Raw genomic sequence first — 13,074 nt, 5'->3', positions numbered from 1 at the left:
GCTTGTCTATGCTTAATGATAGATATGTCACTCCCCTCATTATATTTTTCCTTATTTAGACTGCAAAATTGCTTCACATGGGAGGTTACCATCGTTATCCTCTTTTTATAACAATAAGCAAAGATAAGTGAAATGACCTTGCGAAGGTCACCTGGTCAGAAGGGCAGAGCAGGAAAAGGAATCCAGGTCTCTTGAAGTCCTGCTATCCCTGTATGGTTTCACACTGACCCTCCCTGGCTGCCTTTTGCTGCCATAGCACAGGTGTTGCAGAGATTAACAATTACACAGATGATAAGCAAGTTCACCTGGAACATCAGAGAGACAAAACAAGAACACACCTTACAAAAAGGTTCGTGGAGCACATCGCTGCAACTGTGTTAATCAGTTGTCTGTTATAAAAAAGATAAAGGTGTTAAAACAATTAATAAATACATATATCATCCCTGCCACATTAGTGCTGAAATGTACACTGGCTCTGTCAGATCTGCTGGAGGAATAAAACTGCTTAATGACTGCATCTGCTGCAAAGCAGCTTGTCGGTGCTCTCTGCAGGGACATCAATGTGTATCCAAGAAAAAGAGGGGTGGCTGTAAAGCTACGTGACCCATTGGGTGCTAAAATGGTCTCACCTTGGGGTGGGACAAGTGCCTCAGGACAAAGGTGCTGCCATCTCACAGTCCTGCCTGAAACCTGATCAAGCTGTATTTAGATATGGAGAAATGAGACCTGAAGGCTTGAAGGGATTAAACCTTTCATTGAAACCATTAGGAAGGGGGTGCCCGTTTACCTGGGCCAAAGCGACATCCCAGACCAAGCTGTCACTAGTACATGCCCAAAAACCCAGCCCCCTCCTTACAAGCCCTAAGAGGGAGAAGGAAATGCAGAAGCACCATGGCTGGCTGCTGCAAACCTGCTCTGGCTGCAATTCATCCCAACATATAGATGTCCAAATGGGCTTCCAGCCACAGCCACTGCTGACATCCAGAGCTATGTAAGAGAAAAGCCAAGCCCACAGATCAGTGCGTTGATGCCCTGCTGTCCAAAGCAGCCTTCTTCCACAGGCAATGGTTCCTCTCCCTGAACTCCCTCTGTCCTTGACATTTGAATATGGATGTACATGTTTTCCAGCTGTACATCCCAGGTCTTCCTTCAGACCTGTTGACTTCAGTTGGTTTCTATTTTCTCTGCAAACAGCAGTAATCCACCCGGGCAAAACTGTGAGACAGAGAAATAAGCACAGAAAGTGTTGCTGTGGGGCTCCTGGAAGGAAAGCTTTACAAGGTCAACCCAGTTTTTGCCCCAGAGAGATCTCCGCCATTTGGGATTGACCCACTCAGCCCCACATCTCTTTGTGAGCTGAAGACAGTCCTGAGAACAATCTCCTTCTATGACAAGTGTCATCTTAGGGTGACAGAGTTTACAACAGGGCACTGAAGCTTTCCCATGGCACCAGAAGAGCCTGGCTGGTGACACTAGGAAGGACAGCCTCAAGGAGTCACATCTGCGTTAGCTCCTGAGACTGCAGGCATGTCTGAGACACCCGCAAGGAATTTTTGTGGTCAAAACCCGACCACTTTACCACAGGAGATGCTGATGGCTGAGGAGTGGGAAAGAATATCATGTAAGCTCAGCTGGTTATGCACTGGCGAGAAAGGTACCTGTATCCTGTTCAGCAGGATGGGGTTGAAATGCCTCTGCATGGCAGATCTCCCAGGCAAAGTCACCCCATAACATGGATTCAGAGTTAAAGGAACCCTCTGGAGGTCATTTAGCCCAGCCTCTTGCTCACAGCAAGTCGCTGAACAACAGCAAGTCCTCTCATCCAAGGATGTGGGTCCAAAGCTCAGTGGCGTGTTTGGCCATGTGGTGTGTGTAGGCACAAACTAATTACTCCTCTCTCTCCTTGCTCCCATTAGCTTAGGGGGTGATGTTTTAAGGTCATGCCTTCCACTGCCTCTCACTTCTGTAAGTACACCAGTGCTGTACCTACTCAGCAGAGACCTGGACTTATCTGATCCTTCTGTAGCTTTGCTGGAGGCTCAGATGCACTCCCTGAGCTGGGAGTGATGGACGAAGGGTTTGAGAGGAGACACGAGGCAAGCAAGTCAGTGTCCAGTGACCTGTCCTTATCGCTTCGGTGAAAGCAGCCAGGAGACCTTTGACAAACCACACACCGCATTTCAAACGCTGAGGGCAACCTGGGTTTCCAGTTCCCAGGAATAAAGATGCAAACCACTCAGGGAGGCTGCCCAGGAAACAGCTCAGACTCGCAGCAGAAATCAGGTCAATCTCCTTTTCAAGTGACATCAGAACCTCAGGCAAAACCAGGCCAATGTCTTTTCTTATCCCCAAATCCTGTGTGCTCTGTATGTATGTGTGACAAGTCTGATATGTTTTTCTTAAGGGTCAGTCAAACCTATTTTAGGATTCTCTCCAAGACATTGTAGTTTAGATTCAGTTTTATGACTGACCAGGGTTACTACCTGCGGCAAATGAAAATCGACAGCTTGGGACACAGATGTCAAGATCACGTCTACTTGATGACCAACCCATATTTCCATGTCCAAAGCAGAAGTCACCAGGGTGGGCTACCCAGCCATTAAGCCATTAATGAGAGCAGCACATGTGAATGAGAAGCTGCAAGCCCCCTGTCTGCCCCGGCATATGGAGCAAGAGCAACCTTTCTTGTCTGAAAGGGGATGTGCATGGGGGAGAGGAGGGAGCACAGCCAGCAGATGTGGCCCCAGAGAAGAAAAAAACAAGCCATGTCAGACAGCACAGTGGGTCCACCTGGAAATTGTGCAGCAAGTACTTCCAAGACGGGAAGTGCATCTTGTGCTTCTTCTATGCCACATCAGTCCTAGGCGTTCAGCTCGGATCAAGCCATCGTGTCCCCTTGGGCAAGTTGGCCCTGCAAATCCAGACATTTGATTTGGGGTAATTCAGCATGGGGAGTAGCAGGGCAGGGTGGGCTTGGCTGTAAGAAAACGCATGGCAGAGGAGCAATGGCTGTGAGCACGGCAGGGGCAGAGCAGGAACATGGACCCAGGCCCCCAAACCCATCCACCCTCTGCTTGGCCTCCTGCTTCCTTTACAGCTGCACGGGACCAGCCCCACAACCTACACTGAAATCTTTTCTGTGGATTCACACCCATAGTTTGGAAAAAAATCACTCTGCAGCACAGCTGCTTTCAGGAGGTTTGGGGAGATACTGGGACAAGGCGAGCTGTCCCCACTCTGTCCCCAAGAGTGACAGTGCTCTGGCACCCTTGTTCTGGCCCCAGGAACAGGGAGGGAATGGCTGGTGACAAAATGCGTCCCACAGGACTCCAATATATCATCTTAATGGGGGACATGCTGATTCAGGTGCTCATGAGAAGTACTCATTTTATCACATCTGATTAGGTGTTTAGTGCTCAAAGAGTTTAAACATTAATATTTTGCTATTTAAGCAACGTGCTCTAGCGCAGCCTGGACATAGAGGTACGCACCATGGCCGAGTTTGGAGATTTTATAAGTGCTCTGGGGGAGTTTGGGCTATATCAGAAATGGCTAGTACTGTTGCTCTCCCTCCCACTGCTTCTTAACCCTTTCCAAATGATTGGCCAAGTGTTCATAGTCGTGGACGTGCCTCATTACTGCAACACCAGCTGGATCCGTGCCGTCGGCCCCAACCTGACCGAGGAGGAGCAGCTGAACCTCACCGTGCCCCGCGACGCGGACGGGGCGTACGAGCAGTGCTCCATGTACTCGCCCGTGGACTGGGACCTCGGCTCCATCGTGGCGTACGGCCTGAATGCCACGGAGAAGTGCAGCAGTGGCTGGGTGTACCCCTCAGCACAGCAGCCGTCCCTGCTCACCGAGGTCTGTAAATGCCTTTTGATACCCTGGGGACGTGGAGGGGAAGGGATGGACGGGAGCCTCCTGTCCTGCACTTTGTGGAAGGCCAAGGCAGAGGCGGTGTGGGGCTGAGTCCAGCACATGCTCTGCCCACCATACAGCCCCTTGCCAGCACCCAAGTAACTCACGGTACCTGGCCTGGGGGGACCTTTTTGGTCTCCCTGCCACAGTTTCCCCTATTCTGCTGCCTGGTTCTCCTCACAGCACCTTCCCTCTGAAAGACATTTACTTTCCAAGAGCTTTAATTTGCCCTTGAGTTTTCTGGGACCTCCAGAGCCCTTCAGGGCTTAGACAAACCTTCCTATGGGCCGTGCAGATGAGCAAAGGCCCTGCCTCCTGGCATCGCCAATATTTCCCTCTCTGCACCTCTCTTCCTCTCTCTCCCCACATTCCTCCCTCTTTCCTCTCTCAGTCTTTCCTCCCTCCCAGCTCCAGCACTCTCCTGGGCACCTTCCTGTGGGCTAAAACCAGATGAGGGAGCCCAGCCTCTGGCATTTCCTTTGCTCCCCTGGAGCCCTGTGTCCATTTCACAACCAGTTTCTCTGGAGGCCCCTCAGCAGCTGCTGCATCCCTTCTCTCTCCTGCTCCAGCCATCCTTTCCCAGAGAAAACGCTGCTCCCCTGTGTGGTGGTTTCACTCCGGTGGGCAGCCGAGCTCCACCACAGCCTCTCTCTCATTCCCCTCCTCATAGAGAAAGGGTGAGAAAAAACGATGCAAAGGGCTCAAGGGTTGAGATAAGGACGGGGAGATCTCTCAACAATTATCGTCATGATTATCATCACTCCCCATCATGGGCAAAACAGACTCTGAATAGGGATATTAGAGAAAAGTATTGCCTATTACTAACAAGCTAGAGAAGTGTGAAAACAAAGGAAAGAAACCAAAAGCACTTTCCCCCCATTCACCCCCTTCTCCCTCCTCCCCCCGAGTGGCACAGGGGAATGGGGCATGGGGGCTGCGGTCAGTCCCTGACACTTTGTCCCCGCCGCTCCCTCTCTGTCCCTCTCTGCCCCTGCTCCACGCGGGGTCCCTCCCATGGGATGCCGCAGGCAGCAGCTCTTCAAGACCTGCTCCCACACGGCTCCGTACCACGGGGTCCGTCCCCCAGGAGCAAACTGCTCCAGCACGGGTCCCCCACGGGCGGCAGCTCCCCCCAGACCCCCTGCTCCTGCGGGGGCTCCTCTCCACGGGCTGCAGCTCCGGCCCGGGGCCTGCTCCTGCGGGGGCTCTCCGTGGGCCGCAGCCTCCTCCAGGCCACATCCACCTGCTCCACCGGGGGCTCCTCCACGGGCTGCAGCGTGGAGATCTGCTCCGTGTGGGACCCATGGGCTGCAGGGGGACAGCCTGCTCCACCAGGGGCCTCTCCACAGGCCGCAGGGGAATTGTGCTGCGTGCCTGGAGCACCTCCTGCCCTCCTGCTGCACTCGCCTTGGGGGCTGCAGGGCTGGGTCTCACTCCTCTCTCTCCCAGCTGCTGTTGTGCAGTAGTTGTTTTTTTATTGTTTGTTTGTTTTTCCCTTTCTTAAATCTGCTCTCACAGAGGCACAAACAACATCGCTTATTGGCTCGACTCTGGCCAGCTGCAGGGCCCTTATCTAACATGGGGCAGCTTCTGGATTCTTCTCACAGAAGCCACCCCTATGGCCCCCCACTACCCAAAGCCTTGCCATGTAAACCCACTAAACCCTGCCCTCCTTCTGCCTCCAGCCTGTCCCACCCTGCCCAGCCTTTGCAGCCAGGGCAGCCAGGTGCTGGGACCCCTCTCCGAGGCCCCACTTCACCCAACACTTCCCAGCCAGGAGGCTCCCTTGGGCTGCCTGGCCTTGATGCACTCCTGCAGGTCCCAGTGCTTGGGGCATCGCTGAGTGCCCAGGGGTCTGTCCCACCTCCAACTTGTGCAGCTCATGCACACGATAAAGACTCGCATCCTTGGGAGAGGGATCTCTGCTTCCAGGGGCTAAGGCGAGAGCCCGGGCACCCACCTCCTGTCCCCACCCAGGGCCAGACGTGCTGCCCGTCCTGAGAAAGCAGCTGCCCAGCTGGGACCTGGCAGGAACAAAAGCAGCTGTGTTTCCCTCCTCCAGTTCGACCTCGTGTGCGACAGGAAGGACCTGAATGACATCTCCCAGTCTGTCTACATGCTGGGACTGTTCCTGGGAGCCATGATCTTTGGGCCACTAAGCGACAGGTGAGGACACAGACACCTACCTAGAGTTATTGCCTGGCACCCTCAAACAACGCAGCTGAGGCTTCAGGATGCCTGTGTTCTGATCACAAAATATCCCCTTCACAGAACTCGATCCCCTTTCCTCAACAAGAGAGGTGATAGGAGAGGGAGGCAGATACAACCTTAGGGGTCCTTCAGACGTCTCATGTCCAGCCCCAGTTCTTGTTTCAGCTACCCAAGGTTGTCTCCGGGGATCCTAGAAACCTACATCTGGGCACAGAGTTGGACCCAACCTTCAGCTGTGTTAACCAGACCATGTGTGCTTCCTTCCAGTGGCTTTGTTCAGCTCCTGATGACCCTGGCCAGAGTCCTCAGCTCCCATGAGCCCAGGGCCACAAAGGGGACATGGAATGGAGAAGGGCACAGTATGCACATAGGGCATTTCACAGGTGAACTGGCATTACAGTCTGTCTAAGTCTGGTCCTCGTTGCTGTGAGCAGAGATAGCATGGGAGTCCTTCAAGGGCATGTTACTTTACTCTTTGCTGGTATCACATCTGGTCAGAAGTGGCGATGCTGCTTTTGCTGTCTTTTCCTCCCTGGGTCAAGGAGCTCTATTCACACAGGAGTCAAACCGCTGGTGTGAACAGTTCCCAAATCATCGTGTACCCCTCTGGATTCCCATGGGGTCTCTCCAGATACCAACAGTAACTTCCTTCTTCCTCCATAGGATCGGACGCCGGCCAGTCCTTCTGATCTCCATCTTCATCCAGAGCTTGTTTGGTTTAGGAGTTGCCTTTGTGCCCCATTTCTATGTATATATGGCCTTCAGATGTGTCGTGGCAACTGCTGTGTCAGGAATTCTGATTACTGCCTTGGCCTTAGGTGAGTAGGATGCCCTTGCCCTGAGGCATACCAGTGTGACCTCTCAAGATACGATAGAAAAAGACATAAAAGATAGTCCTGCATGTTTTGAAAAAGGAAAAGAAAAGAAAAGAAAAGAAAAGAAAAGAAAAGAAAAGAAAAGAAAAGAAAAGAAAAGAAAAGAAAAGAAAAGAAAAGAAAAGAAAAGAAAAGAAAAGAAAAGAAAAGAAAAGAAAAGAAAAAAGAAAAGAAAAGAAAAAAGGAAAAAAGGAAAAAAGGAAAGGAAAGGAAAAAGGAAAGGAAAGGAAAGGAAAGGAAAGGAAAGGAAAGGAAAGGAAAGGAAAGGAAAGGAAAGGAAAGGAAAGGAAAGGAAAGGAAAGGAAAGGAAAGGAAAGGAAAGGAAAGGAAAGGAAAGGAAAGGAAAGGAAAGGAAAGGAAAGAAAAAAGGAAAGAAAAGAAAAGAAAAGAAAAGAAAAGAAAAGAAAAGAAAAGAAAAGAAAAAAAAAGAAAAGAAAAGAAAAGAAAAGAAAAGAAAAGAAAAGAAAAGAAAAGAAAAGAAAAGAAAAGAAAAGAAAAGAAAAGAAAAGAAAAGAAAAGAAAAGAAAAGAAAAGAAAAGAAAAGAAAAGAAAAGAAAAGAAAAAAAGAAAAGAAAAGAAAAGAAAAGAAAAGAAAAGAAAAGAAAAGAAAAGAAAGAAAAGAAAAGGAAAGAGAAAGGAAGGAAGGAAGGAAAAAGAAAAAAGAAAGAAAGAAAGAAAGAAAGAAAGAAAGAAAGAAAGAAAGAAAGAGAAAGAAAGAAAGAAAGAAAGAAAAGAAAGAAAGAAACTCTCAAAAGAAGGCTTAATAATAGGCCTGTTCCTCCTCTCTCAGGGTGACAGCTCAGGGAAGACAACCCAGATAAAATGGGAGGATGATAGATGTAGGGAGAGCAGGAGCATGGCAGGCTCCCCTCGCAGGGACAGGACAACCAATCCAGAAGATGCTGTCAGCCCCAGAAAGGGATATGAAGAACTGTGAAATGTGTCCCTACTGTGTGAGAGCATTTCAAACATGTCTCTGACAATGGAGGTCTGACTGCCAGTCTCTTCTCCTCAGCTCCTGAAGAGTTCTTTTCCAGGGGAAACACACTGCTTGAATAAGGGGAAATCACTCACATCAATGACCTTCAATCTCTGTTCTTCTTTTCAGGTACAGAATGGGTTGGGGCCTCCTATCGGCCACGTGCAGTGCTTATTACTCACTGCTGTTTTGCCATTGGACAAATGATTTTGGCTGGCTTGAGCTATGGGATTCGTAACTGGAGGTTGCTGGAAATTGCAGGATCTGCTCCTATGTTTGCCCTTTTCTTCTACATCTGGTAAGTGGCAGGTGGGCAGTACGCTCCTTGCAGGCATGACAGATGCCGGAGGGCTTTCTGCAGAGATCAGCACATCTCCCTGGGCCACTGGGCCTTGGAGAGCAGCAGCTGCTTTGGTTCAGGTCCTCAGATGTGGCCTAAACGTAGCTCTGCGAAGCCTGACCTGAGGAGGTATTTAGACCCCCCCGGCACACATCGTGCCCATTACTTGCAGGGCCTGGTTGCAGGGAGATGGGCTCTGAGGAAAGTCAGCAGGTCACAGCGGCATCTGCTGCTTTCATCTCCTTGGCAGGGTGCTACCAGAGTCGGCTCGATGGCTGGTGACCAAAGGCAAAATAGAAGAAGCTAAGAAGGTCCTTCAGAAAGCGGCATCCATCAACAAGCGCACCATCCCACCGGGACTCCTTGGGCAGGTACCAAAACCATGGGGGGAGCTGCTCGTCCTCAGAGACCTGCCTCTGAGCGTGGCTTTGTAGCACTCCTTGGAGCTGGGCTCACCTGGTAAACATTTTTCCATGAACGCTGGGATCATTTAGGGTTAGGCTTTTCTTCAGTGAGGGCTGTACAAGTGTGGAGGATGAGCATGAGGTCCCTGCTCTGTGGTTTCCATGTCTAAATGCCCAAAGGGGTGGAGTTATTTACGACCCCATGCATCCCAAGGACCCTGCACTGACAGTGTTCATCCCGAGGAACCTCCCAGTCTCCAATCTATTGCATGGGGCAGCCACACCACAGGCAGGGGAGCCGAGCCCCACTGGGCTGCCATCCCTCCCACAGCAGCTTTGGGTCACCAGCCTGTCCCGCTGAGCTTATCCTTAGTCTTTGGCTGGAAAAAGAGCTAGCCATGGGTTTTCTTTTTCTGCTCTGACTCTCTGGCTTTCTCCATTTTGCAGCTGAAGTGTGAGACACAGGCTAAGTCTGGAAGTTTTCTGGATCTCTTTCGGAAGAAGCACCTCCGGAAGGTGACTTTAATCATGTCGTGTGCCTGGTAAGACATTGCTTGTTTCCCTCTTTCCTAGCTCCTGGGTGAAGAAAAGAAGGGCTTGAAGGTTATTCATAATTGTAAATTCACCTCATGTAAGTTTTTTTTTCATGTCTGTGTGCATTTGCCATCTTTCTGTCTCCCAAGACTGGACCAGATTTACCTTTTCTGTGTGTAGGGAGAAGCTGATTATTCCAGATGCTGTGGGGTTTGTGAGAAAGGCTGAGGAAATTCTGGATTCCTGAAAGTCCCTGGGTTTTGGGGTAGTTTTATGTCCCCACAGAAATTCTGGGTGAAGAATAAATGTTGCTGAACGTATCAGTGTCCATACTGCTTTACCTCATTCAACTATGTTGTACAGAATTGTCACAGGTGGTGACTAGAAGCAAAACAGAGGTTCCTGGGAATTTAAATAAGTTGTATGTGGTCTAACTAGCCTAAGTTTTGAAGAAAAGATCCATGGAAAATCCGTCTGATTGCATGTTTCATTCCATTGGATTTCAGGTTCGTTAACAGCCTTGTCTACTATGGTCTGAGTCTGAATGTGACTAATTTTGGTCTTGACATCTATCTCACACAACTTGCCTTTGGGGCAGTGGAGTTAGCAGCTCGCATTTCCTGCATTTTCCTGCTACAGTGGTTTGGGAGGAAAAAATGTCAGGCTGTTCTGCTGCTGCTGGCTGGTGTGATGTGTCTCATCATTGCTGGCATCCCCAAAGGTGAACAACCTCTTCCCAACTCAAAAGCGCGCTCCAGCCCTTTCTATCCCAGTTAAGAACTTATCTCCCCCTATCTGTTTCTACCTACACATTGCCTATAGTCTGTACCTTTGCCCCTGCTGCTATGCTGGTGATACAAGCAAGGCTGAAAGAAAGAGCAGGTTGGCAAGATGCTTTCAAGCTCATAGATGTGATATTTCCAAGTGAGAACTTCCCAATGACCTACAGCAGCTCAGCGACTCACTCCAGTTGCAGATTTAGAAAACGTTCAAAGCCTGGGAACAAATCTGGGTTCTCTTTGCCAGTTGTCCCAAAGGTTATTTTTCAAAACATCATGTCAGGGAGTGGTGTCCAGTAGCTTATTTGGCAGATTTCCTTGCAAAGTCCATTAGAAAGGGCTGTCCCAAAACATAATCAAACTGCAGAGCCCCAGAGCCCTGTCTGAACCTTCTCCGTGGAAGCCACAGCAACTCTCTCTTCCCCTCAGACCAGCCCGTGGCGACCACTGTCCTGGCCATCATCGGCAAGTTTGCTGCCTCAGCCTCCTTCTCCTCCTCCTACGTCTACTCCGCAGAGCTCTTCCCCACCGTCATCAGGTGAGGTTTCGCCAGGCTTTATGGCTTCCCTCCCACAGGGCTAGCCTCCTCATGGGAACACAGGTTGCGGCACCCCACCACGGGTGGCAGTGGTGGCAGTGGCGGGACAAGAGCCCAGATGGGCCCACAGACACACTCGGTCCCTGGGCAGGGGCAGGAAGAGGTGGTACAACATGGCCGCCATGGCTGCCCCTTACCCCGTGGCCTGTCCCCTCAGCGGGGCAGCGCTGACATGGCTGAGGAGGGCAGGCACGGGTGTGTGCAGCTCTCCTGTGTGGTCACCCTAGCCCCATGGCAAGCCCTCATGAGGGGAGGACACGGGGTCATAGCACTCCACCATGGTGGTGGTAATGCCGGTGACAGGGCAGGGCAGAGGCACCGTGACATGGCTGCCGAGTCTGCCCCTTGCACTGCCCCTGTGGTGTCGCGCTGCTCCCCTGGGGGACGGAGCCTGGCCCGCACCTCCCAGCGCCCCTCGCTCCTGCAGGCAAAGCGGCGTGGGGCTGAGCTCGATGGCGGCGCGGGTGGCGGGGATCATCGCCCCGCTGATCCGCCTCCTGGAGCAGTACCACCGGGCCGTCCCCATGGCCATCTTCGGCAGTGCCCCCGTGCTGGGGGGGCTGCTCTGCTTCCTGCTGCCCGAGACCCGCGGCGCCGAGCTGGTGGATGACACGAGGGGTGGCCGCCCCGCAGCAGAGGTGAGACCCCGCACTGCCTCCTCTTGCTCATGGTGGACAGGGGGACCACAGAAGGGCCCATGGGCATTGCATAGGCTGGGCGTGGTGGCATCTTTGGGGGCTTACATTGATGGCAGGGCAGGGAGTTAGTTGCCCATTGCAGAGGGAGGGGAAGGGAAGGGGTTGTGGTGGTGATCTGCCCCATAACACAGCCCAGAAGGGAATCTCAGACCCATGGTGGTCACCGCTGCCCTCCTGTCCATGAAATGAAAGGACTGCAGGAGTGAAGGGCACTTCCCGTGGCTCCCGCGGCCCTCCCCAGGGAAGGGCTGATGCCTCGTAGCCGTGCTCTCCGCTTTCAGCAGCGCGTAGCTCCCAGCTCCCCGTTCCCCACAGGGCAGGGTGGAATGGCAGCCCGGTACTTTTGTTAGGAGAAGGGTGTCCATGGGTGCTCAGAGAGCGGGTGTTGTGTGGGAAGCCAGGTTGTTGAAGGCTGCATGTCTTTTGGTTAACTTCTGAAGGCTGCCATCAAGTCATAATCCATGTTTCTCCACTTTTTAATTCTTTTCTGTTTCTCAGAGACATGTTTCTGACAATACAGGTGTGGATACCCCCCCAACAGAGGTAAGTGGAGGTCTGAATTTAAAGATATAAAAAAATGTTAATTTAAGGTCATACAGGAATTATTCATAAGTCAGGATGGATACAATATAATGCCTTCCTTTCTCCTTCCTGTCTCGATTACCAGTTTGGAGACTTTGTCCAAGACAGACACTGAAGAGCATGGGGTAGACTCAGAACATGTAGTCTGAAGATGCTTGTAGAGCAAGTGATGAATGAACAGGCACATTCTCAAGGTCTACTCTGATGGAGCCTTTTTTATAGCAGAAAAATGAGGCACTGCTGTCTGGACACTGGTCTTGCAGCTGATCAACAAACCAACTTTACTCGTTGTCAGAGGGAGAGGAGATCTGTGTCACTCTGCGTTTGGAAAAGATGCACTTCGAACTGTTCTCGAGACCCGGTCTGTTATGCCTGGCTGTGCGAGTCCTCCCCGATGTGTTTCCCAGTCCTTTGCAAACTGGTACCCGTGGAACCATCCCTGTCGTGTTTTACAGCAATAAGGAATTGCCAGTAGAGTGGTATTACTGGGCAAGCGAGCACCGGACTGTGTCCCTCCTGCACTAATCGCTTGGGTCGTCAGCCTTCGCGGCGGCCCGAGCCTCGCCGTTTGATCAGGATGTCACTGAAACCCTGTCACACACGTATTTAGGTTGTATTTCTATGTGGTGTTGAATTTGAATTTCTACATGAATAATATAAATTATACTTTGCGTTTGATAAGAGACACTTGTAATGCAATATGTGAATAATAAATGGTGTTGATTTTTTTTTCCTACTGTTTCACAGTTGGCCTTTGTAACTGCTATTGGCTCTGGAGTGTTTTCTACACAGAAATTAGAAGCCTGTAATTTAACTCACAGATGGAAACGTGTTTGGTTTCCATCAGCCACAAACAATGCAGAAACAGAGTGTTAAAGCAGAATGACTGGGTTCAGTCAGGACTTATTTTTATTTCCAAGTCTTCTGATGAACAATCTTTATTTAAATATATTTTTTACTCTATGAGCAGCTGCAGAAGCTTCCTGAATTGTGTAGTGCACACTGCGTTTCGATGTCAGTTAAACTGAGTGGACATCTGGACATTTTAGCCCAGTCATTGTCAGCATTTACTGGCAACCTCAGTTGGCTGCTGCCAGCTCTACTACAACATTTTAGTGTCACCTAATGTCATGCAAAGGCAAGAGAAGGGTGG

At 50.8% G+C, this 13,074-nt stretch overlaps 1 protein-coding gene across 7 annotated transcripts; it reads left to right on the top strand.

Moving 5' to 3' along the window:
- Positions 1-661: 661 nt before the first annotated feature.
- On the top strand, positions 662-12,654 carry LOC106036800 (solute carrier family 22 member 13-like). 7 transcript variants are annotated; one of them, XM_066991415.1, is made up of 11 exons: positions 662-3,864; positions 5,984-6,087; positions 6,796-6,950; positions 8,116-8,284; positions 8,577-8,697; positions 9,178-9,272; positions 9,771-9,985; positions 10,473-10,581; positions 11,069-11,279; positions 11,838-11,882; positions 12,147-12,324. In XM_066991415.1, exons 1-11 carry the CDS (start codon positions 3,493-3,495, stop codon positions 12,186-12,188), a joined length of 1,638 nt encoding a protein of 545 aa, XP_066847516.1. In that variant the 5' UTR covers positions 662-3,492; the 3' UTR covers positions 12,189-12,324. The 7 variants fall into 7 exon arrangements, with proteins under 7 accessions (XP_066847516.1, XP_066847515.1, XP_066847519.1 ...); XM_066991414.1 differs by having other exon boundaries at positions 12,144-12,324; XM_066991418.1 differs by having other exon boundaries at positions 12,007-12,282.
- The last annotated feature ends 420 nt before the right edge of the window (positions 12,655-13,074 follow it).

This window comes from Anser cygnoides, chromosome 2, assembly GCF_040182565.1.
Source record: "Anser cygnoides isolate HZ-2024a breed goose chromosome 2, Taihu_goose_T2T_genome, whole genome shotgun sequence".
Classification (NCBI taxonomy): Eukaryota; Metazoa; Chordata; class Aves; order Anseriformes; family Anatidae; genus Anser; species Anser cygnoides.
Note: the sequence above shows the minus strand (reverse complement) of the source record. Positions and strands in the feature narration are given on the sequence as shown.

Bases quoted from the DNA above. Each gene is read 5' to 3' on its own strand.
- LOC106036800 (XM_066991414.1), top strand. From the start codon at position 3,493: ATGGCCGAGTTTGGAGATTTTATAAGTGCTCTGGGGGAGTTTGGGCTA. The intron at 6,088-6,795 runs GTGAGGACACAG...CTTCCTCCATAG, and splicing joins TTTGGGCCACTAAGCGACAG to GATCGGACGCCGGCCAGTCC. The intron at 10,582-11,068 runs GTGAGGTTTCGC...TCGCTCCTGCAG, and splicing joins CTCTTCCCCACCGTCATCAG to GCAAAGCGGCGTGGGGCTGA.